Source organism: Eleutherodactylus coqui, chromosome 10 (genome assembly GCF_035609145.1).
Source record: "Eleutherodactylus coqui strain aEleCoq1 chromosome 10, aEleCoq1.hap1, whole genome shotgun sequence".
Lineage (NCBI taxonomy): Eukaryota > Metazoa > Chordata > Amphibia > Anura > Eleutherodactylidae > Eleutherodactylus > Eleutherodactylus coqui.
Genome location: NC_089846.1, coordinates 43,317,068 through 43,343,253, shown reverse-complemented (window position 1 = coordinate 43,343,253; position 26,186 = coordinate 43,317,068). Strand labels below are relative to the sequence as shown.

General features: G+C 43.2%; 1 protein-coding gene across 1 annotated transcript; it reads left to right on the top strand.

Moving 5' to 3' along the window:
- The first annotated feature begins 176 nt into the window (after nt 1–176).
- On the top strand, nt 177–23,144 carry ARR3 (arrestin 3). The gene is made up of 13 exons (XM_066579788.1): nt 177–237; nt 325–369; nt 1,304–1,500; nt 1,599–1,658; nt 3,936–4,003; nt 7,294–7,429; nt 8,816–8,900; nt 11,116–11,188; nt 15,146–15,283; nt 16,311–16,394; nt 17,070–17,093; nt 17,274–17,342; nt 23,046–23,144. Exons 1-13 carry the CDS (start codon nt 183–185, stop codon nt 23,137–23,139), a joined length of 1,128 nt encoding a protein of 375 aa, XP_066435885.1. The 5' UTR covers nt 177–182; the 3' UTR covers nt 23,140–23,144.
- The last annotated feature ends 3,042 nt before the right edge of the window (nt 23,145–26,186 follow it).

Below are 26,186 nucleotides of genomic sequence, written 5' to 3'. Positions count from 1 at the left end.
CCTGTTTCCTTCACATTCTTACTTAGCATATTTACATTTATTTGCAGAGTTTTCAAGAAAACCAGTCCCGATGGAAAGGTAAGAACACATTTGGAAATGAAGTTACAATCAGTTTTGGGATTTTCACAACCGCTGTAAAGGCATTCAATAACCAAGCTGTTTCCATCCTCTTCTAGCTATCCATGTATCTTGCTAAGCGGGACTTTGTGGATCATGTGGAATTCGTAGAGCCTGTTGGTCAGTCATTATACAGCTCATGTAGCATTACTAAGAGTAGAGTCTATAATACTTACATCTAACCTTCCATTTTTCATGTTCTTGCAGATGGGATGCTTTTAATTGATCCAGAATACCAAAAGGACAAGAAAGGTAAACTGAATAGTCTAGCTGATTGGCCCTGGACATGACACCATTGTTTAGATTATGTATACCGTGTTTCCCCGAAAATAAGACAGTGTTTTATATTAATTTTTGTTCAAAAAGGTTTAACTTTTTTACATGTATAGCTGCCTGGACACTATTTAAATTGACTTTTTTAAAATCATTTTGCATCCTCAAAAATTGGAAAATCATGCTATGTCTTATTTTCAGGGAAACATGGTACTAAAACACATACTACAAGATCAGGGTATTAATACACTTTCATTTCTACAGTACTTGAGACAATTCAACAATTTTCCAACTTTTTCTCAAAATTGGCAGACCAAAGAAAAAAATGCCGTCCCGTTGTTGGCTATCAGAGTGAATACGCCTGTAGGTTGTTTCATAAATATGGCATACTGTTTCATTTTGGCTTTCATACTAATGGGAAGATGGAACAATGCCTCTATAGCACCACCTATTGGAAAGCCTCAATCCTACAAGTCAAGACCTTTTAACTTGCCTTGTAAAAATGACTGGAAATATAAGCCAAAGCCAGAGTCTTATCCAGAAAAGGATAAACCATGCACAGACAGACTGTTTCATGGTTTTTGCCCTTCACCAGTGGCAGTAGATTGCTGGCTTGGCTGGTGAGAGGCCTATGATGTGGGTCAAGGCGGATATGGTTTCTCCTTAGGGAGAGCACCTAGTGAGGAGACTTATAAGGCTATGCATGCTCTTCTGGGAAATTTATGCAAATAGGAAGATGGAGCAATGCCTCTACAGCACCATTTATTGGATGACAGCATTACTGCAAGTCAATGTCAGACCTTTTAACAAGCCTTGTAAAAATGACTGGCTTTCTAAACTATATATTCTGATATTTCCCTCTAACTGTACACATTTTTTTTATTAATTCTCCCATTCCGTATTTTTTTTTTAGTGTTTGTGGTGCTGACCTGTGCTTTCCGCTATGGTCGGGATGATATGGAGCTCATTGGTTTGAGTTTCAGAAAGGACTTATACGTGCTATCTTGCCAAGTGTACCCCCCATTGCCCGAGGACAAGAAGCCACTAACACCGTTACAAGAGAAACTACGTGCAAAGTTGGGGGATAATGCCTTCCCTTTCTGTTTTAATGTGAGTAACTTAACTAATGAATGTTTGGAAACAAGAGATGAGATTTGACAACAAAGTTTATTTTGCCTTCTTCCTTGCCTTCGTCTTACAATTTTCAGATGATCAAGAACTTGCCATGTTCTGTGACACTGCAACCAGGGCCAGAGGATTCTGGGAAGGTAAGCATCAAAATGGATAGAAAAAAACAGTTTCTGCTCACAGTAAAATGTTACAATATTTGTTAGCTTTTTCTTTGTCAAGGACTTTAGGGGAAAGTTTCATAAGTGCTGACGAAGTGCAGCAGAATGCAAGCGAACAGGGAATTACAATTTGCACAAAATTGAAAACTCTATTGCCCTGAGAGGTGAAATTCACAGCAAAATCTCAAGTAAAACCCATCTGCAGAATAATTGTGAATGTATCGTAATGTGATAATCTATTCTAAATGGCCACTTTAATACAGACCCAAGCCCTTTCATGGTTGGAATTTCTGTGTATGGAGAGTAGACACTGACCCTGAATCGCAGAAAAAAATCCAGGGGAAATAACTCGCCAGCAAAAGGAGTCAGGGGAGGATGTCAAGAATTGTTCTGATGAACAATCGCTGCACAGTCAAGCAAATTGCATATCTGCACGGATGGGCTATAGGAACACATGGCCAGTTCCAGTGCCATTGTGGTCTAAGAGAAACAGGCAATACTCCAGTGGGCAAAAGAGTGCAAAAATTGTATCACTGAGCAGTGGTAAAATATTGACTGGTCAGATGAATCTAGGTTTCTGTTGCACCGTGCTGATGGGAAACTAAGAAACATGAATCGATGAACTCTTAGGGCCCCAGCACACTTGCGTTTTTTAACGTGATTGTCAATGGGACTTTCTAATGTTAAAAACGCATCGCAAGTTTGTGCTTTGCAATTTTTGTGTGATGCATTCTCAAAGAGTGGTCATAAATGGCTGCACATCCAAGTGGAAGAATGTATCAAGGCTCGGTCCTACGCCCAGTGTTGTTCAACATTTTTATAAATAATCTGGAGGAGGGAATTGATGGGAAACTGATCAAATTTGGTGATGACACAAAGCTAGGAGGGATGGCTAACACTAGGGAAGAGAGTGAGAGAGAGAGTATTCAAAAAGATGTAGAAAAGCTTGAACAGTGGACAGCGACTAACAGAATGGTATTTTAAAAGGAGAAATGCAAAGTCTTACATCTGGGCAAGAAAAATGAAAAAAGCACATACAGAATGGGAGGAATTGGGCTAAGCAGCAGCACATGTGAAAAAGACTTGGGTATATTAATAGATCATAGACCGAACATGAGTCAACAATGTGATGCAGCAGCCAAAAAGGCAAACACAATTCTGGGATGTATTAAGAGAAGCATAGAGTCTAGATCATGTGAGGTAATTATCCCCCATCTACTATTCCTTAGTCAGATCTCATCTGGAATACTGTGTCCAAAGGGATGAAACTGAAAGGGAGGAGACACAAATTAGATATTAGAAAAAACTTTCTGACGGTGAGGGTGATGAATGAGTGGAACAGGTTACCATGGGAGGTGGTGAGTTCTCCTTCAATGGAAGCCTTCAAACAAAGGCTGGACAAATATCTGTCTGGGATGATTTAGTGAATCCTGCACTGAGCAGGGGGTTGGACCCGATGACCCTGGAGGTCCCTTCCAACTCTACCATTCTATGATTCTATGAAGTGTGCAGGGGCCCTTAACATCAGTTGTTCAGAGCATGTCAGTACCTCTAATTTGTGGCAACTTCAAGAAACAATCCTGTCCACTTGGGCCAATAATCCTGCTGAATGATTTCAACACCTAGTATAACCTATACCACAATGGATTGCTGTGGCTCTGAAGGTCCGACTAGGTCAAATGTGTTTCTAGATGGGTGTCACTAATAAAGCAGCCATTCACTGTATATTAATGCTCATAGGGTCTCGTTATGGGTTTTTCATTAATTCACACAAGTCCGTTGACAGCTTCATATTTCAGTCACTTAGTGACTTCCTATAATGTCTCTAGGGAATAATGGCATTTTTACCTTTCCTTGTTTTCTTGCTATAGAATAGTTCTATCACGTTATATGGTGTTTTTTGTGAAAACACATTATGTTCGTGCACCGAATATCTAACGCGCGAATCCTTATAAATATCATAACAATACCGATATTTCACATTTATACACTTCAAGGACATAAAATCTGGGGCAGGATGATTATTTCTAGACAGTGGGATGTTTTTCCCAGAAAATGGTCCTTCAATGTCAGAACATCAAAATATGTTTAAAGTCATTCCAATAGTAGCAAAATATCATAATTATTGCGGTTCTGCACTGACCTACATGGGAAATCCTCAGTCAAAATATTGAGAGCAAAACGATACAAAATGACATAACTCCTTTCCTGTAACTTTCCTCAGTACTTGTCCCCGTGTCTCTTCCTCTCTTCTAGGCCTGTGGAGTAGATTTTGAGGTAAGAGGTTTCTGCGCAGAAAATCCAGAGGAGAAAGTCCACAGAAAGTAAGAACATAGATTTTTCTGTGTTATGATTAGATCTGACATCACTTAATGTACAAATCCAATTCTTGTAATTACAACTAAACCATATTAGATTGTATATATCATATAAAGCTCACAACATGACTACAGCACCAGAACCAAGCTCATAGCATAATATTATTACAGCACCAGAACCAAGCTCATAACATAAATACAACATTAGAACCAAGCTCAGTACATAAATACAACACCAGAACCGAGTTAATAGCATAACATAAATACGCACTAGAACCAAGCTCATAACATATTGTAAATACAGCACCAAGAACAAGCTCATAACATGAATATAACACTAGAACCAAGCTCAGTACATAAATACAACACCAGACCCGAGCTCATAGCATAACATAAATACAGCACCAGAACCAAGCTCATAACATATGTAAATACATTACCAAGAACAAGCTCATAACATGAATATAACACTAGAACCAAGCTAATAACAAACTGTCAATACAGTACCAGAACCAAGTTAATAACATAAATAAAGCATCAGAATCAAGCTTACAAAATATTGTAAATACAGCACCAGAACCAAACTCATAAAATAAATTCAGCATGTACCAACCTCAGTACATACTGCAGATGCCACACGGGAACCAAGCTCATAGCATAAATATAGTAGCACAACTAAACAACTGTGTTGTTGGGGCTCCGATGGACTGACAGTGGTGCCTCAGAACATCAGCCAGGAGGAGGATGATTCATGTCACTCCACAAGGCGCTGCCATATGGGAGAAGAAGAACATGACGCCGGACCTAAGGGAGTAGGGGCGATCGCCCTCAGTCTACATCCTGTGGTGCCCCCTACAGGCTTGTGCACTGTGTAACCACACAGGTCGCACATAGCTAAGGCCGGCCGTGTTTTCTTGTTCATGTAGCTAGATCTCCATGCATACCGCTTTCAGGGTTAAACCTTTTATAAGCAGAGCACAGACTGTTGTACTGTATGTGTGCAGCATATTCATATCAGTGCCGCTATATGAGAGCTTGTTAAGGGGCTGGACAAAATAAAATATTAAAATGGACATTAAATGCTGAGACTATATAACCCTACAGATTCAATATTTACTAAGAACTTAATCATCACATATGTATCCACTTTACAAAAATGGAAACTTATGAGAGGGTTACTATTTATTGATTATTTGCATCCAAGTTCAGTACATAAAGGCACCAACCATGGAGTAAGGAGCTTAAAGGGGTAATCTGGCCAATCACAAGAACAAGAATTCCTTGTACATATGAATGAATGGAACGGCAGTCAAACGTGCATTCTAGTGATTCATTCATTTCAATATGACTGTTGGAGAGCTCCAAGCACTTTTACTCGGTTATCTTCATCAGTGCCATTGAAATGAATTGAATGGCAGCTTGCATGCTTGAGCACCACTCCATTTGTTGGGGACTACACAGGACCACTCATTCTAGTGATCTGTGGCAGTTGCAGTGGTCAACCTCCACTCATCAAACACTTGTGGATAGGGGATATGTGTTCAAGGGGTTGTAAGAAAATTACAAGTTATTCCCTATCCACAGGATAATAGATAACATGCTGATCAGTGGAGTCTTTAAAACCGGGGTCCCGTGTCCCCATTTGCCTGTCACTGTGGGGTCACTTTTACCCCTACACAGTGATATAAGAATGTATGGAGCACTGACCGAGCATGTGCGGTTGGCTCTCCATTCATTTCAAAGGGGCTGATGGAGTGCTTGCCGTTCAGCTATCTCTGTAGTTCCATTGAAAGTGAATGTGCAGCATCCGAGGAGCGGGCCCACAGCCGAGGAGATGGTGAGGTAGATAAAGACCTTGTCACAGGTGGCTCTACCATCTCCTTCCTTGAGGGTAGCCCGGGACCAGTACAAATTACTGCTGGCGGAGGTCAAAGGGAAAGGGCAACTAGCAGTTACCTTTGCAGTTGTTTGTCACACGTGATGCCACTGTTCTGCCCTGTGTGGTGAATCCTGAAGATGTATTAAACAGTCCACACACAGAGATAACTTTCTGTGCAAACCCGGGAACAGTCGGTAGAGCTCGTTTACTTGAATAAAATATGGCAAACAGTCCATAAACGTTACATCTACCAGTACAACACCGGTGCCAATACAGGATAGTGGTGTGACAGAGAAGATTTCTCAGGATGGCAGAAGAATCCACAGTCCCAGTTATCTGTGGGGTTTTGCTCCCGGCTACTCTCTTCACTCACTCTCTCCAGCTCTCTACCGGTACACACTCACATTTGGAAGAGGCACTACACGTTGTGTGTCGGCTTCTCTCTCACACTCTGCATGTCCTAGTGATACTGAGACTTCCAGGGTGAAGTGGGCCCAGGGCAAGTAGTCGGCCATCGCTCAGCTTCTTCCATCTTGCACTTCCACTGACGAGGCACAGTTTCTCCTACTCACTAAAACACACTCTCCTTAGACTGACTCAGACTATCTTGACTGACTTGCACAGCATCCTTGCAAACACATATATGAAACATGGTTACATAACACACAACAAGATACATTTCTTAGACATAACCCAGACATTAACCAATTCAGTGCTGCAGAGGTGCAATACACATCACAAATGTACACACATTGAAGACACTGATAATACAAATGCATAAGACAAACACTTTCATACTTATGGAGGGGCCCCGTTAACTTTGGGCCACTACAAATGGAGCAGCAGTGTGTTTGCATGACCAGTGCTTTATTCAGTCTCTTCCTTATTGCAAGTCAACAATGAGGAGGATAGGGGATAACTTGTTATTTATGTACAACCCTTTTAAGTTTGGTAGAAACCCTTTAAAACGTGGACCTTGATATGGTGTGATGTGTTATAGTGACCTCCCCCGTCGTTCTCCTGGTGGAAGCTGCTGCTCAATGCATTGAATGGCGCTGCTAAGTAGTCCGTCTTTTCAAAATTTTATAATGGGCGGACTACTCAGCAGCGCCACTAAATACTGAGCGGCGGCTTCCAACTCTGACAACAGGGGAATGATGGGGAAGGTAAATATAACACATCCCCGGACTCAGCAGATTACCTACTTTTAGCCCATAAGCTTAGCTTAAAGGGCTAAAATTAGGTAACAGAGTCTCTTTAATGTTACGTTTCAAAATCAATTAGATGCTGTTGCCAGAGATCTACAGTACTCTTATAGCTTATTAGCTTGCCACTTAGAACATGGAGTCAATAAGTAGTGTCATGCTTACTGCACATCTGTCTTTGTACCAATCTTATATTCTCTTATCACAATTAGGAACACAGCACGGCTTATCATTAGGAAAGTCCAGTTTGCCCCAGAAGTCACAGGACCAGCTCCAAGTGCAGAAATCACGCGTCAGTTCATGATGTCAGACAAGCCGCTGCATCTGGAGGCCTCATTAGATAAGGAGGTGACGTCTCTCATTATTTATGTCTTGTGTTCCCTTTCAGCATGCATGCATCAGTATAGAAAAAGTTTGGTACTGTGTTAGCCAGTAGGGCAAAATGTGATTGTTCTCAGCAAGAGAAACCAAGTAACCTTGTAGATATGATACCTTTTAATGGCTAACAAAAATACATGATGTTATAGCGAGCTTTCGAACCTCTCAGGGTTCTTCCTCAGGTATTAATAAATTGTAAGATGTGAGACGTGGAGATGTGAGCTCACTATAACTCACACTATGGTGGTCTATGTAGCAGAACTTCTTAAGAGTTGCTTGTTTGAACAAACAGGAAGGTGTCCACGACAACGCACGTTCCCCAATTAGCGCTGGTGCCAGGGTCACAGTATCGTCCTCCTTCAGTTTGTCTTTCGCCGATCTCCCACCCGTCTTCAGCACCTTCATGTTCTCCCTACTTGCTGCAGCCCTTACAAACCCCACTCATCACCATCCCTATCACACTGTCTCTTAAGCTACACGCCGCTTCGCTACACTGGTGGAAACAGCAGTCCATTTTATGAGTTACTCATTCCCTAGCCACTGTAAGGCAGTATTAACACTATTTTAGCATATGTTCCCATAAGGCTCATTCATACAAGCGTATCTGCGAGGCGTATTATGCATGCATTTTTTTATTTCAATGGGTTCAATCACATAAGCGTATTTTTTCACACGATGTGCGATCGTGTGACAAAATATGTGTCATGTCCTAAGTATGCATTATGCACCATAGAAGTTCACTGAAATCAAAGGATGTGTGTAAATACATGTGAAATATGCAGGAAACGTGCACTCGCGGCATATTTTTGCACAAAAGCAATGCAATTTTGCGCATTCTTCTTTGTATTTGCAAACAACGTGCCAGGCCAGGCGAAATATGCTGATGTAGGCAGCGTATTTACGCAGCTGAAATGCGCTTACGCCCATGTGAATGAGGCGCCACCACTTAAAATACATTTGCAGTAACCTTTGTAGGCTTGAGGACCTACTCAGAAGGGTTGGCCATATATACATAATAACATAACAGCCTTATGTAAAATACTTAAGTAGTTTGACCCCTAGGGGGCAGTATATAATCGAACATTAAATAAAACTTTTGCAAAGTCTACATCACAGCAGGCATCATAACTGGTCCTAAACCAGTCCTGACTGTTACACATGCCTCCCGCATTGCCCAGCCTGCCTCAGGAACCCTGAAATCAGCCTTTGAAAGAGATGCTCACTGTATGCAAACAACGCTAATGTGGTCCAATAGGTGGTCCATTGTCAAATAGTGGTCCTGAGCTTTCTGCAATAAGTGAACCCTGGCTCTTGATTGGCTGATCTCATTATCTATCTATTGTAATCTGTTTGTAGGTGTATTATCATGGTGAACCAATCGGAATCAATATCAAAATCAACAATTCAACCAATAAGATTGTGAAAAAGATCAAGATCACAGGTATACATAGAGTAATTAAAGAGTTTTTGCCACTACTTAAAATTACCTTACAACCATTCTGTCCTACCTGATTGTTGCTCACCAGAACATGTGACTGTTGCAGCCAATTATTGGCCACAGCAGTGACCTTCTATAGCCAGTGATTGGCTGCAGCAGTCACATGTTCTGGCCAACAACAATCAGGAAGGACAGAGTGGTTGTGAAGCAAGGGAAATGTGTCAGAAAATGAATAATTATATAAATAATATTTTTGTGTTTAACATATTTTTAAGAATTTTTGGTGATTTTTTTTTTTACATTTTCGGTTACAATCTGTTTTTTTTTTTTAAACTCTAAAATTCTGCATTTTTAACACTGAGCACAGAACCTACTAATAGGCTGATACTTCCTGATCTGTAGGGAAACCTTTGCAACAGTCATTTCTCTAACATCACAGCAGGATGACACTGAGAGGTAACACCTATATGTAGATAACACAGGATCCACCATTCACAATAGTTGATGAGCTGTGGCTATCTACTCTCCTCTCTGCAAAATGATGTCTGCAAAAGTCACAGATCATGCCTAGAGCAGTCTCCCATACAAGTGAATGCGTCCCCTCCTGTCCATTGTGTGAATGGCCCATGAAGTTGCTGCAAAGCATACCTCTAAATGCTGTTAAAGGCAAGATGGCAGCCGCCATAGTCATGTATCGAAAACAGAGTAAAAAAATTAAAGAGAACTAAACAATATGGCTACTTACCCTTAAAGTGACCCTGTGGTTTTGGGAAAAAAGTATGTCCCAAGACTGAATGGGCAGGGGGTTATATAACCTAGCGTTGTTCTTTTCTGATATTTCTACAATCTACCAGTTCCAAGTCCTGTTTTCAGTTAGCCGGAACGGATGACACAGTCTTCAGGCTAACTAATCCCCACAATGCATTAGTGGTGTTAGACTGTCAATGCACTATACCTGTTCTCTGACTGGTAATCACATAATCCCTACTGGCCAATCAAGAGCAATGCAGATTGCGCATTAGGTAATTAGAAAATTGCTGCAGCCATCATGGACAACTGAAAACAGGGCCTGGAACTGTTGGACCATAGGGGCGGCAGAAAAGAACAACTGCATGTAATATACCCCCTTCCCCTCCTGTCCCGGGACACAGTTTTTCTGGAGGGTCCCTTTAAAGGGGTTTTCCAAGAGTTTAAAAAACTGGCCAATGGCAGGGAATAAAATAAAATGTAAAAAAACTATTCAGTACGCTGATCCAGCGCAAAGGATCCCATCACTGACATCCTGATCCTAGAGTTGCCTGTTGTGGTCCTGCACCGTTCATCATTCATGTGGCCACTGCATCCAATATTTGGCTAAAGCCGGTGATTGGCTGCAATAATCATGTAAATGTTGAACAGCCTGTGACCGCTGCAGGAGTTCCAGGATCTGAGTGCTATAATCTCACAGCTCTTATAGTAAAGAACCCCATTCTGTGTTGGTGATGAAACCTTCGTTCTTCTAGACGTAGAGGATGCCCTCTTGTTACCGTCGCAGCCCTTGGTATAAACAGATCATGGGAGAGATCCTTGTATTGTCCCCTTATGGGTGACCCGCGGGGATTCCACAACTCAATGTTGCCCATGGACACGAGGTCTTAGACAGGTAGATGCATCGCTGGCTCGGTCAAACAAACATTGTTCAGAATCGTTCAGTCTTTTACATTCGCTTCATAATCAAATGAGAGGGACTTGAATGATTGTTGTTTAAAGTGAAATAGTGAATGATAAGTAAATGAGCCATCGATGCATAAAATGAGCGATGACCCAAAAGTGAATCATTCGTCATTCAGTCGTTGGCTTGTATTTAGACCGAATGGTTTTCATTCACTTTTGCTTGTTTGAATGGTTTTTTTGAATAGTTTTGTCTAAAAGCAGCTTAATTAGGACCCACAGCAGCGGACAGATGTTAACACATTGCTGCCAAGTGCCGCATGATAGGGCACATGCGCTGACGCCGCAGTCACATGGCCCAGGCTTATGTTATAACGTCGGGCTAGACCTGTTTCTTTGTCACAGCCGTTGTGCTACGATGCTACCCACCTCCTTTCTTTATACATCCACATCCCCACCACCATTTCCATGTTTGTATTATGTGTATTCTATAATACTTCATTTTATTGTCGCTGTACGGAATATACTCAATACACTAAAATGACATCTCATCTTTTCCTACCTCTAGTGGAGCAGACGACAGACGTGGTGCTGTACTCACTGGACAAATACACAAAGACGGTCTTCAATGAGGAAATGAAGTGAGTAAAGAGAAGCCTATGACATTGAAGACACAAAGGAACATTTAGTACCCCCAAAAAAGTTTTGCTGGGCCCCATATAGCATGAATGGCTACATATAGATTTACATGCTACCAATACAGTGCTTATTTATTATCATGTTTTATTAGTGATGTCATGACAGTTATTACAAAGATTCTTTACTTGACCATATTGTACTGGGATCACAAATTGTCTCCAATCTTGTTTAGCACCAACTTATTACGCAGCACTTTCAGGTAATTTTTTTATTTGCTACCCCCCACCAAGCTGGGTGCTCATTTTACCAACCTCAGAAGGATGGAAGATGGAGTCAACCTTAAGGCAGCTACCTGAACCCATTCAGGATTTGAACTCACAACCTTCAGGTCGTGAGTGAGAGCTTACACTCTGTGCCACACAAGGCTCATGCACACAGTAGGGAATAACTTTCTGATTGGTGAGGGTCTTACCACTGAACTGAGACCTCTGTCAGTTCCATGTCCATGCCTATCAACGATGGGTCACTTCTCCTACTGCAGTGACGTCAGAATAAATGGAGCGTTGGCTGAATATGTGCAGTCTGTGCTCCATTCATTTCAATAGGGGTGGAAAGAAATACTCAAGCGCTTGCTGCTTGGCTAGCTCCGCAGTCCCTTTGAAAGTGAATGGAGCGTCAGCGCCCTTGCATGACGCTCCTCCTCACTGCAAAGGATGCAGTAAGCTTGGAGAGTGAAGGATGGGGGACACGGGGCCCACTCCCCTAGGATCAGTGGTGGTCTCAGTGGTGGGCAAATTATTCCCTATCCTGAGCACAGTGTATAACTTGTGATCCTGGTACAGCCCGTTTAGGTTGCTCTGAGGGTTCTCACCCAATTACATTTTTTTAATGCTGCGATATCGCTGTGTTTTGGTTTTTTTTTACGCGATTGTCAATGGGACTTTCTAATGTTAAAAACGCATTGCAAGTTTGTGCTTTGCGATTTTTGTGCGATGGTGCGCGGGTAGCAGCACCATGATGCTACATTTTTCCCAAGAAAAAAAGCATCACTGACGCTACAAAATCGTGTGTACATAGCAGTGATTTTGTAGCAGTGATTTCGCTGTCGCCTGTGTGGAAGCGGCCTAAGGCCTCATGTCCACTGGACAATTACAATAGCAAAATCCGTGCGGGTGTCCCGCACGCCCTTTCCACGGCCATAGGGATGTATTGGACACTGGCAGGTAAGTAAATACCTGCGGATATCCTTTTTCCCTGCCGCACGGATCGCACGTGCAGGAAATTACCCGCAGCATGCTCCATTTTCTGCGGGTCTCCCGCAGGCTTCCATAGAAGCCTATGGAAGCTGTCTGTATTTGCGGCACATCCCCTGCTGAATTTCTGCTCTCCGGCGCGGGAGCAGGAGTTCAAAAAGAAAAGAGTGCCCGAGGCGTGCGCGCGGCACGCTGCTGGCGTGCAGAGCATATCCGCCGGGCCAAAGAAAGAAGATCTGGAGGGGAGATCCGCAGCGTCCGGACAGGTGAGTAAAATCAATTTTTAGGCCTCATGTCCACGGGAAAGGAGGGACCCACTGTGGGATACTGCATGAAGAATCCGCGGCGGGCCCAAATTTCCTAGTGGACATGAGGACTAAAACTTCCATTGTGAAAACATTAAGATATCGTAAATGGAAAAGCCAACCATAAGGAAATTTGTTAATTTATTCTAATGAAAGAATGTACAAAAAACACAATAGGTAAGATAAGCAACAAGAAAACACAAGACAACAGACTATCTATGACACTAGAACAGTGTTTCCCAAACTCCAGTCCTCAGGACCCCCCAGCAGGTCATGTTTTCAGGATTTCCGCAGTATTGCACAGGTGATGTAATTATTGTCAGTACCTCAGCCATTGCCACAGGTGTTCTTACTATAGGATATCCTAAAAACATGACCTGTTGGAAGATCGTGAGGACTGGAGTTGGGAAACACTGTCAGCTCTGTGCTGAGGTGCTATCCATGGTGCTGACCATAGGCTCCTATGGGGGCTGCTACAGCACTTTGCTCGCAGCACGGACATGTGAACGGGCTGCTCCATGGAGCATAGAGCAGCTCGTTCACCACAGAATTTCTGCATGTCAGCAGCGTGGTTTACACGTTGCTGTAGCAGCGTGTAAATCACGCCTGTCAGAATGCACCCTGAATACAGACTGATTATGGACTGAATATGGATCCACTGAATTAAATTGGTGCATTTAGATGTGCGTTTTTTTACACAGGTAAAAATTTGCAACATATCCTATGTTGATCTGTATCACGGACCAAAACAGTGAAAACAAATTTTGCATGCCTTTTCACTGCATTTTTTATGCATGTTGCCATGAGACAGTGGAGAAAAAAAAGTTACATCAATTGGGCCTTTTTTTGTTTTCTCTCGTGAAAAACACTGTTATTATGAATGCAACATGGATGTAATAAACACCGCGCAATCACACCAAAAAGGCACATACAAATGCAGTGAAAATAACGCATTTTTATGGACCAAAATTGCGTATCCCCGTATAAATGAGGCCTTAGATGCACGACAAGCATATACAACATACACAGTGGAGGATTACTGTATTAGCGCATTTAAGGGGCGTAGGGCTAGGTGATACTTTTATTACACCACTCACTGCCAGCACTGTGAAGCAATTTCTCTTTTATCTCTGTGTACCGCTCCGGGAAGTACTCGTAGAGGGACCTTCACTCAGCAGTGCTCTCCCTTGCTGTTCACAGCTCTAATCAAACTACTAATGACCAGATGACTGTGCGTATGTATGTTTGTGTGTGAGTGCTTTTATGTTCTGTCCCCTGGTGACGTCATTGCAGGTCCTACAACATATATAAAACACAGAGCCTGACCGACAGAAGAACATCAAAGTTAGGACTCTTGGAAGGGGAGGACAAAAATAAAAAAAAGGAGAATACAAGTCGTTATTATCTCAGACACAACTCAGCGGTCCTGACAGGAGACACTGACCTACCACCACCACACAGATTCAGTGGGATCAAGGACCTGCGGTGACATCACTGCTGTGGGAGGAGCCATTGTGCAGTTTGGTAAAAGAGACCCAGTGGGCTGAAGGACCTGCAGTGACATCACTTCTGTGGGAGGAGCCTTTGTGCAGTTTGGTAGATAGTATTGTATACTGGATAAGCAGACAGCAGCCACCAGGACTTGTGATGATGTCATTATCATGTGATCACCTGTATGGGTGGAGTTAGGGATCACATGACCAGGGGCTGATCACTGTATCCAGGGGTCTGCTGAGCTGGTGATGTCTGGAGATCAACATGGATGTACCACAGCTGTGTGTGTATGAATCAGGATGCACATAGTAGAGCTGTGTGTGTGATGTGTGGGGATCATAATGGATGTACCATGTAGCAGAGCTGTGAGGCCACCAGAAACACTATTACTATAATTCCCTAATAATTACTAGTTGACAGTTATAGTCATCTCCTGGTTGGACACTGCGGCTGTCAATAAGGATAGAGGATTTCAGTGGACAGCGAGGGAGATCACTACTACCTGCAGACTTTGATGCAGAAGTGAAAATGACTTGAAACCTGCCTGCAATTCCACATCAAAATCTGCAGCCAAACCTGTGGATTTTGGGGTGGAATTCAGCAGCTGCTGATTTGCCTGCGTCCTGCGCCATAATTCCACCCCTTATTAAAAGTCCCTAAATGCTGCCTTGACACAAAATCTTTGAGTCTTGCTTCTTCTGCCCATTCAAAATGCTTGGCAGCTTTTCTTGAACACTCACTCATACAAGACACTGAATGGCAGTATTGAGTGGGAGATATATGGCAGCATTATGTGGGCAGTATATGGCAGTACTGTATAGGCACTGAATGGTTTATATTAGTAACATATATACCTATATATACAGCTTTGGAAATTACAAGGCTATTTCCTTCTGTTTCTTTGTAGTGATACTGTAGCCGCAAATTCAGTATTCTCACGATCATATTCCGTGATTCCACTACTTTCAAGTAACCGGGAAAAGCGCGGTCTGGCACTGGATGGCAAACTGAAGCATGGAGACACTAACTTGGCATCATCAACAATGTAAATGTACACCTAATTATTATCTGCATTACGCCAGTCCTTTATGATGCAGAAGTGGGAGGAAATAGGAAAAAATGCAATTCTGCCATTTTTGTGGGGAAAGTTTGTTTTTACGGATTTCAAAGTTCGGTAAAACTGAGGTGTTAATTTTACTGTATGGGTCAGTGCAAGTACAGAAATACCTATTTTTTATGTTTTACTGCTTAAAAAATGCAGCTGTGTGAGGGCTTGTTTTTGCAGGGTGAGCTGTAGTTTTTATTGCTACCACAAGGGGTAACATACAATTATATGATCACTTTTTATTCGGTTTTTTTTTCAGTAGCGGGGTGAAGAAAAAAACTGCAGTTCTAGCTTTACAGATTTTTATCCTTACAGCTGTCACCGTGCGGTATAAATAATGCAGTATTTTAATAGTTCAGCCTTACCAATACTATATATTTTGTTCATTTATTATTACTTTGGCTTTTTTATATGAGAAATGGTCCAAGAGTCTTTTAACTTATATATTTATTTCTTCTAATTTTTGAAAAAATGTAATTAAACTTACTAGTAGGTTTTTATTTTTAGTTCCCATAGGGGACTTGAACTTGCGATCGTTTGATCACTTACACATATTGTGTTTCTGCAGGCATTCTATTAAGCCCCACCACAGGCACATCTGAATAGGCATAAATATATGACAGCCCTGGTGGTCTTCACAAGGGCCCAGGCTGCCATGACATACTAACGGTGGCCCGCAACCCCATTGCGGGCAAGCCACTTGGCTGGCAGAGGTAGTCTCGTCCTTCTGTCATGACATTTAAATACCGCTATCAGAAATGACATCGGCACCTAAATGGTTAACAGCTATCATCCGTGCTAGAACCGATTGCAGCCATTGCCAGCAGCTGTCAGCCTGCAGACCAATGACGTACATGTATGTCATTGGTTGTTAAGGAGTTAATAACTACGTTATAATATGTACATACGTTTTTTTAGATTTTGAAAGATGCAAATAAATGTTATTTAATCCATTTTTTCCTTCCAGTTTGCGCCCAGGAATGGACAGAGAGGTGATGGGCATGCTGGTATCTTACAAAGTCAAAATAAATTTGATGGCATCCAGAGGCGGGTAGGTAGACCTAATCAAACTACGTTATCCCTGCAGGGCCACCATAGGGGAAATTAAAGGAGTTATCCAGGCAATTATATTTTTGAAAAGATGTTCATTGTAGCGGAAAAACCTAAAAGATGGCATATTCACATCATCTGATCCCCTCCTGTGGTGCCCGGTCTGCTGCTGATCTCTACCTGCTGCAGCAATGACATCACCAACATCAGGGACATTTGATGGCTGCAGCAATCACCACTTTGCGCAGAGATTAACTGCAATGGCCACATCCCATCATCGGGACATGGTTGCTGCAGCGGGATGTGGAGAGCAGCAGGCAGGGCGGTAGACAGAAGTGAGGCAGGAGTTATAATGCAGCACTGTGGAGAGCTTTATGGATGAGAGTGTGAATGAGCCCAAACTCTAACTTCCTATTCAATTAAGCAATCTGTATGTAAGCTCAGGATAGGCTTTAAATTAATGATGGGCAAACGAAAAATGATGGATTGTAACACATTTGGTCCTTTGTTCCTTTATGGTATAAGTGGTACCAAATGTCCAGTAGCGGCTTATCTGCTTCTCCCTTACTAAAATAACCATGCATGTCTGAACAAATCCATCCACAATCATCGTCAGAAGAAACGCGGTGTAAATTACTGTCACATATATCACTAACATTTTTTTTGCCTTTTCCAGCATTCTAGGAGATCTTACCTCAAGGTAAGTCCACAATCACTTACATGGTGTGAATATACGTTTTGCTATAACCATAAGAGCAGAGGCTTCCAGAAAATCAACTGTTGGAAATTGCAATTTTTGCAGTTTTATATCAAATAATAATTCTCCAATATACAAACCTGCATGTCTAAACAATTTTAACATATACTTTTTATTCTCTAGTGATGTTGGAGTGGAACTTCCTCTTATTCTGATGCACCCAAAACCATCTGAAAGTGAGTCTAGATATAAGTCATTTACCATTTCCAATCCACTGTCTGACGTCTTCCTACATTCTGATTGAAGCTTGTACAGCTCTAATGTCAGAAAACGTCCGGGAGGGTATTCTTACCATCTATTGCCAGCCACTCTGCTGTCGGAGCCTCTCTGGCGCACACACACTGGCTCTAGCCAGCAGATGGCACCGTTGTATAACAGCAAAAAGCGAAAGCCTTTTAGGAAACCCTGAATCCAAAATTGGATTGGAAAGGGTTAAAGGGAATCTGAACCCAGGACAGGTCTGCTCATTATCCCTGTGGATTCTATGAAATACTGCTGGCTTTCAGAATAAACACGCTTTGAATTTCTGGCTCAGAACAGAGCGAGTCATGGAGGTGGGCCTCAACGGCCTGTCCCCGCCCATAGCATGTAGACCGGCAGCCCTCTTCCCTTTCGTGTATAGGCAGAGAGCTGTCACTCTCGGAGAGAGGATGGTGCGGCCCACCTCCATGACCCCAAGTCAAACTTCAAAGTATGTTTATTCTAAAACGCTGCAGAGAAAATAAAGTAGCAAGGCTAATGGACCAGCCATAAATAGGCAATGCAGAATAAATGAAAAAAAGCTATTACTTAAAGGGGTTCTCCCGCGGCAGCAAGTGGGTCTATACACTTCTGTATGGCCATATTAATGCACTTTGTAATGTACATTGTGCATTAATTATGAGCCATACAGAAGTTATCAAAAGTTTTATACTTACCTGCTCCGTTGCTGGCGTCCTCGTCTCCATGGTGCCGACTAATTTTCGGCCTCCGATGGCCAAATTAGCCGCGCTTGCGCAGTCCGGGTCTTCTCCTGTCTTCAATGGGGCCGCTCGTGCAGAATGCCGGCTCCGTGTAGCTCCGCCCCGTCACGTGCCGATTCCAGCCAATCAGGAGGCTGGAATCGGCAATGGACCGCACAGAAGAGCTGCGGTCCACGGAGGAAGAGGATCCCGGCGGCCATCTTCACCGGTAAGTATAGAAGTCACCGGAGCGCGGGGATTAAGGTAAGCGCTGAGCGTTTTTTTTTTTTTACGTCCCTGCATCGGGGTTGTCCCGCGCCGAACGGGGGGGGGGGGGTTGAAAAAAAAACAACCCGTTTCGGCACGGGACAACCCCTTTAAGTATGGGGGGAGGGAGGTGGGGGTATATGGAAGCCAATATTACCACCCTAAATCCAGCTTAGCATATAATATAACATAGCAATGACCCAGTGAGGAATTCCACCAATTTAGGTGTCGGCTATAGTCCACAGGATTTATTTATATTTCCAGGAAGAACAAACAATGGAGCTTATTTACTAATACTGCCCCATTTACACGCAAAGATGATCGCTCAAAGTTCGTTCAAAAGAAAGGATGATTGACAGTTTGAGCAATTATTTTGCATAAGCTGCTAATGGGCACTAATGCCCATTAGCAGCTTATTAGCTTCATTTGCATGTAAATGAGCCTCCCTGAGCTGTATGCAGAGAACAGCAGATGGTCTTTAATCTGCATACGGCCCCTTTGTTCTGCCTAGGGTCTGCAGCTGAATACAATATTATCAGCGCTAACGGGGAGAATCACAGCGTGCGGTCCCTGCAATCAGCTCTCTTGCCGAACGATGGATTTTAAACTCAACTAAAAATCATCATTTGGACGAAAAACAAACAATGGTAACATTTACATGCAACGATTATCGCTCAAAAGACATCGTTTGAGCAAATTTTAAGCGATAATCGTTGCGCCTAAATCGGGTTTAAGGCTATTTCCACGCAGGATGGATTTGTTGTGGAATGTCGGCAGTGGACATTCCACAGCAGAAATTCAACATAAAAATCTGCACTATTTTTTTGCATTGGATTCTGCAACGTCTCTGCTGCTAAAATTAACATGCTGCAGTTTTAATTTCAGCACCGCATGTCAGTTTCTGCATGGGGTTTTGTGCAGATTTACTCCAGAGCATATAGACAATATTTTGAAAATCTCATCCACTTTGCTACTATTTAAATCTTGGTATTTGTATAGCGCCAACTTATTCCGCAGCGCTTTCAGGTAATAATTACTTATTACCCCCCCCCCACCAAGCTGGGTTCTTATTTTACCAACCTCGGAAGGATGGAAGGCTGAGTCAACCTTGAGCCGGCTACCTGAATCATGCGGGGATCGAACTTGCAGCCTTTAGGTCGTAGGCGAGAGCTTACACTCTGCACCACACAAGGCTATTTTAAACACTGTGGACTTTCCGTGTGGAGGGTCTGCTCGGAAACTCTGCAGGCGATCCACCCTGTGTTGACCTGGCGTAGAAGTTAGCCGGTTTAAAATACGCCAGATTTATCATAGTAGCTCAGATAAATCTGTCTAATGTTAAGACTGTCTAGTCTACGTTTAGACCACCTATTAGCTGATTTAGTTTACGCCAAAAATTGTGCCAAGATTTTGGTGCAATCTAGGCCACACCTCTTTTCAGATAAGTTGGGAAAACTGTACAAAAGCATCTAAAAACACAGTAAATGTGGCACAAAGCATGCAAGACAATTTTCTGGAATAATTTGTGCCAGAAATCTGTTGTATTTTGAATGATAAGTAATAAGTGCAGCACCAGGAGTGCAGTGTAACAGGTTTCGGTGCAGTGCTTGTATCTCAGTGCAGACAACCGATGCACTAAGATACTGGCAAAATTCATTGGGTCCTTGGGGAGCAGGTACAATACACACAGAATCTTGTAGTTCTGTGCATTTCGTCCCTTTGTAAGATAAAGTACTGCTTTATGGGCTTTGGTGCTATTTGAGAAGAGGAAACTTGGATGTAAAATGCTGAGAAACAATCTGATAATCCAATAATCCAACGCCGATCAGGATTTATAGGTTGAACTTTATTGTAAACTCAACTATGCATAATAACCCAGTATGTGTCTCTTCTTCCCTACATTTGCTTCCATACTGGACACCTGCAGGTGCAACAAGGTAAGAGAAAAAAAAAAAAAAAAGCAAAAAACAAAAACAAACAAACAAACAAACAAAAAAAAATAAATATATATATATATATTTATTCCTTCCAAGCTTGGAATCCATCAGTTTTCCAGTATCTTGTGTTAAAATATACACTGAATGACCACTTTATTAGAGACACCGGGTCTTTCATGATTGGAGCTACACTCTATGTAAATTAGTCATGTGACCCTGGGTTGCAGTATAAAATCAAGTGAGCAAGTTTTCCATGGATTAGTTTCAATGTGAATCCACAATGTTAGAATGAGAAAGTCGAACAATCTAAGTCACTTGAAATATGGTCATTGGTGTTAGACCAGCCAGGGTCAGTATTTTCAGCCATTCAGACGTATCGGCAAAGAAATACGCAGAAGCAATGAAAACCATTGATCACTGTAGAATGCTTGGAATGACCAATAATGGTTAAATCGGGCCAACTGTCTTCCCAGCGTTGTACACAAGATAACTCCCTCCCTTTTTCCATTTTTTATAGGAGTCTATGGGAGCTTCCTGCGTATTTTGGCAGAAGATAGGTCAAGACCTATCTTTTCACGTGGCGTAAAAAATCGGCGCCCATAAAACGTTCGCACATGTGTTATTGTCTTCTGAATGAATACATTAGAATCCAATACATCGCATGGTCGCAATTTTTTGGTGATTTTTTTACGCGGCTAAATACCTGTATATATACACTCATGTGAATAAGCTCTAAGAGTAACAGAAAGGCAAAACTCCAGTGGGCAAAAGAACTGAATCGCTGAGCAGAGGTAAAACATCACCTGGTCAGATGAATCCAGATTTCTGTTGCACCGTGCTGATTGGAGGGTCAAAATTTAGCGCAAGCAGAATGAATCGATGACCCCTTCCTGTCTGCTGCTCAGTGCATGTCAAAACCTCCATCTAATCTGTGGCAACTACAAGAAGCTATCTTGTCCACATTGGCCAACAATCTCAACAACTAGAGGAATCTGTGCCATGATAAATCGCTGCGGTTCTAAACACCAAAGGAAGTCCAACATGTTACTAGATGGGAGTCTCTAATAAAGTGGCCACTCAGCGTATGGCCGCCTGCACACTGCAGAGCCAGATTTCGCATCCAGAATCCCACAGCGGAATCCAGCTCTGCCAGTAGCAGCGTTTGCGCGTACCTGTCACTTTTCTTTTTCTTCTGTACTGCGGACGGACATACACAGGACAGATTTTTTGTAATTACTGCTTTTCCCATAGTGATTGCAAAAGGGCTGCGGTTCGGACGACTGCAATGGAAGCCATTCATGCAGATTCCACGAACAAATGGAGCATGCTAAGATTTTTCATCCACTTGCGGGATCCGTAATTGGTTTCCACAAGTGTGCAGGAAAAATTGATTTCTCATAGCATGCTATGGGCGCTATTTTCTGCGGATCTGCGGTGCGGATGCCCCGCCACGGATTCCGCAGCAGACATACGTCCGGGGAAGGAGCCCTATATCACAGCATTTTCTTAAGTTAGTATGTTGACAGAAGAAATGTTACAATTTGTGGACAACGTTAAGTCAACTGCTAGAAGGGATGACTAGTAAGTTACTAGTAGTAACTGATTTCATGTGTATGTGCAGGTTTCCTGCAAATTCCCTGTATATTTACAGACACCCATTGATTTCAAATGCACCAAGACAGGGCATTCTGCGTTTTTTTTTCACGCAACGGAAAGTCGTGTTACGAATACGCAGCTGTGAATGAACTCATTGAAATCAATGGGCTGCATTCATTGCATAGTAGGCGTATAAAAAATATGCGCTAAAGGCCGCTTCCACAGGGACGACACGATATGGATGTGAGAAAATCGCAGCGATATCACATCAGTGGTCCGTGCGATGTCGCTGCGTTTTCTCGCAGCAATATTGCGATTTCGTGTTGCTACAAAGTCGCATGTAATGCTATAAAGTCGCATGACTTTGTAGCACCATGTACAAGGATTTTCGAAGGGGGGGGGCTTAAATATAAGCCCTACTCTGAAAACAAGCTCTAGCTGCATTAAAAAAACGCAGATACTTCACCTAAGAAGCGCTGTCAGCTACGCCTTGTCTTCTCTCCGGTTCCCAGCCATTGTCTTCAGGTATTTCTCCCTGGTCAGGGATTTGTAAATTCCCGCCTCCAGGAAGCTCTGCCTCTGATTCATTTATTGAATGGCTGTGATTGGTTCATCAAGCGCTGGCTCTGATTGGCTGAACCCCGCACAAAAAACACGTTTTCATGCGAAGGGATGCAACACATAGGAATGCTGCATAGGCAAACATGGGCTACAAAAAAAATCGCAAATCGCGGTTGTATACAGCATGCCGTGATTTTGTAGTATCGCAATGTCGCAGGCTACAAAACATCGCTGGTGTGGAAAAGCCCATTGGAAAGCATGGGTTCTACATACATGCGAATTGTAGCACTGTCGCATTGCGCCAAAATCATACGAGAAAATCGCCCATCTGGAAGCGGCCTAATATGCTTCGTATTTACACGGGTGTGATTGAGCCCTTAGAGAAATCCCATCAGCTAGGAGAGCCCCTTCAGAGACCCTGCGCAAGGTAAATGTGCAAAGGATTTGTTAGTCCAGTCAAGTCTGACCCAGAGAGAGCAGCGGCATAAATCTGCAGTCATTTTAGTCCCCATCACACTTGTTTTAGCGCTCCGCTAGCAAATCGCTTTCCTTGATTTACGTCCGTCTAATCCGGGGCTGTCATTGGATTTCAGTGCGGAGGACGTGGTGATTGAGGAGTTTTCACGGCAAAAGCTGCAAGGTGAAGAAGAAGACGACGATGAGAAAGAGGAAGCAGAAAAAAGTTGATGTGATTCCAGTTACTTGTTTAAAGAAAAGTCTCCGGCACTTTGTCCCCCTCCATCAGATTCGTATGATAGTCCGAACCCGGTAGTCATCATTTACATCATTAGCATACATTAGTGGATCTCTATATGTTCGCTTCAATCAGAAGGCTTCAAAAGAATTAAACTAAATAAAATGTGACTTCCCGCTTGCTTGATTTGTTGGTTCAGTTCCTACGGCGCGCATGCCGATGGCGGCCTTGTGTAAGTTACTAGTGAGGGCACAGCTGCCATCTTGAATGCAGTTTGGGGTTTTCGTACCTCAATATTCTTTTGGATTCCTATTGGGATTATTACTACACATGGAGTAGGCACCGGGTCTGCCAGGAAAGAGCACCGATCGCCATTTGTGCAAGGGGCCTGAATGATCATTATGGCGGCTTCACTCATGCGTATGTGCAATATGCGCATGCTTCAGTGCAAGCTATGAAAGGGGCTGAATTGCGCGTGTATTTGCGTATTTTCCTGCACTTTTCCCCACGCAGGGCATATTGATTTGCACACAGCAGACGAACACACCCCGATTAAAATGGCTATTAAGACTAATAAGCACCAGAAGTCTCTTTTTTTTCCACTGAATTGCGCAACGTATAGCACACCTCCTATAGACTTCTATGGGGACCCTTGTTGCGCAAATGCACACAAAAATAGAGCAGGTCCTATTTTTTTGCACGCGCAACAAAAAGGGCGCATAAAAAGGAGATGAGAGCAAACCTATTGATATCAATGGGTTCTATTCTCTGCATTTTGCGTCCCAAATACGTCCGTGTGAAGCCGCCCTTAGTGCCATCGTTCAGTTCCATTACTGTCAACGGCATATCGCTGTTGTTACATCCGTTAAGGACATTACACAGACCGCCATGACTAGGATGGGACAGGAGGATGGGAAACAGGGCAGAGAAAGTGACATAGAGGGGAAATTGAGCTCTGATCTAAAAATGGACTACAGGATAGGGGATAGCTTGCTGATCAGTGGGGGTCTCACCGCTGAGACCCCTGCTGATCTGTGGGGGTCCTGTGTCCTCGCTGCAGGGTTACTGCACCCCCATAGTGGAGACTGAATAGAGCGCTGGTTGCGTAAGCTCACTAGCGCTTTATTCACATTCAATGGCACTGTGGAGATACCCAAGCGGGTGCAGCTCCTGTATTTCCGTCAGTCCCGCTGAAAGCAGTGGATCGCTGACCATTAGAGATGAGCGAACATACTCGGTAAGGGCGATTTCGCAATCGAGCACCGCGATTTTCGAGTACTTCACTACTCGGGTGAAAAGTACTCGGGTGCACTGTGGGGCGGGGGGTTGCAGAGGGGAGTGGGGGGGTAGCAGCGGGGAACAGGGGGGAGCCCTCTCTCTCTCCCTCTCCCCCCCCCCCCACTCCCCACTGCAACCCCCCGCTCACCCACAGCGCACCCGAGTACTTTTCACCCGAGTAGTGAAGTACTCGAAAATCGCGGTGCCCGATTGCGAAATCGCCCTTACCGAGTACATTCGCTCATCTCTACTGACCATCCATGCTTGGCAACCGATCCATTCACAGTGACATCACTGCATGGGGAGAAGCAACCCCATTACATCACTGCATGGGGAGAAGCAACCCCATGACATCACCGCATGGGGAGAAGCAACCCCATGACATCACTGCATGGGAAGAAGCAACCTGCACAGTGATAGGACAGCAGGACACACTAAGACCCCCACCACTGATCAGCAGGTTATCCCCCATCCTGTGCATACTAGGGCATAACTTGACATTCCGGTACAACAACCCTCTAAGTGTCCTTTTAATGTTAGGAATGCGAGACATTCATCAGACATTCATGGCCGGTCTTGTAGAGATGCTATTTGGCATTTACTACAACCTGACCAGAGTTTTCAATGCAGTTGCGTTTTTCCACAACCACATTGTAAACTGCGGCAAAACATGTTAAAACATTTTTTTCCCCCAAGAGTAGTTTCAATGCGCTTTTCAACCACATAGTCTGAATACAGCCCAAATATCTAGCATGCGATTGTCATGTCTTAGGCCGGCTTCATACTGACATACTTGCGCGCACAAGGTACGCAGAGAATAGAACCCATTGATGTCAATGGGTTCGTTCACATTTTTGTATTTTGGAGCACGCAAAAATGATAGAACGCGCTGTATCTTTCTGCATATTTGCGCACCACAGGTCCCCATAGGAGTCAATGGGGGGGGGGGGGTGCAAATGTGTGCGCAATACGCAATGAGATGCGTGGAACACGGCGTAATTCCCCTGGACAAAGAACACATCTGGAACTTGTTAGCCAATTGAATCGAAGTTTGTGTCCCATGTGCGAAGAATTATTCCCTGCGGGCAGAAAAAGTGCAGTAAGGCTCCATTCACACGGGGCAGTTCACTTTTTTAATAAAAACCGCACCAAAAAGCGCATTGGTGAAACCACGTGTTTTTACTATGTTTGTAGTAAAATGTGGCAAAAAATGCACTTTTTGGTGCATTTTTTATTGCAGCCGAACTGCCCTGAGTGAATGGAGCCTAAGGGTGGTGTCGCATCTGTGCCTGAGGTTCAAATCGGAGGGCAGGAAAGGGGAATCCCTGCGGCCAAACAGGACGGAACCGAATACCAGTGAACGGACCCCGTAGACTATAATGGGGTCCGTTCGGTTTCCACTCAGATATTCGGCCTTTGGATGCATGCAGTACTTTTTCTAAGCCAGATCTGCGACCGCCAACGCAGACGTGAAACCAGATTAAACTATGTTGACATGTGCGCAAAAAAGTTGTGTTAAAGCGTGCGCAATTGCGCTTGTGTGAAGCCGCACTTCAGTGGATTATAAGTACACATCATGTTTTATTGTCATCAAACCCCAGAAGAAAAAAAAAGAAAGATGGCTAATTGATGCTGACATGCGCGCAAAAAAGTTGTGTTAAAGCGTGCGCAATTGCGCTTGTGTGAACCTGCACTTCAGTGGATTATAAATGAACATTATGTTTTATTGTCATCAAACCCCAGAAAAAAAAGAAAAATGGCT

Coding starts and splice junctions, on each gene's coding strand:
- ARR3 (XM_066579788.1), top strand. CDS start 183: ATGTATCTTGCTAAGCGGGACTTTGTGGATCATGTGGAATTCGTAGAG. Junction 370..1,303: donor ATACCAAAAGGACAAGAAAG/GTAAACTGAATA, acceptor TTTTTTTTTTAG/TGTTTGTGGTGCTGACCTGT. Junction 16,395..17,069: donor TTGATGGCATCCAGAGGCGG/GTAGGTAGACCT, acceptor TGCCTTTTCCAG/CATTCTAGGAGATCTTACCT.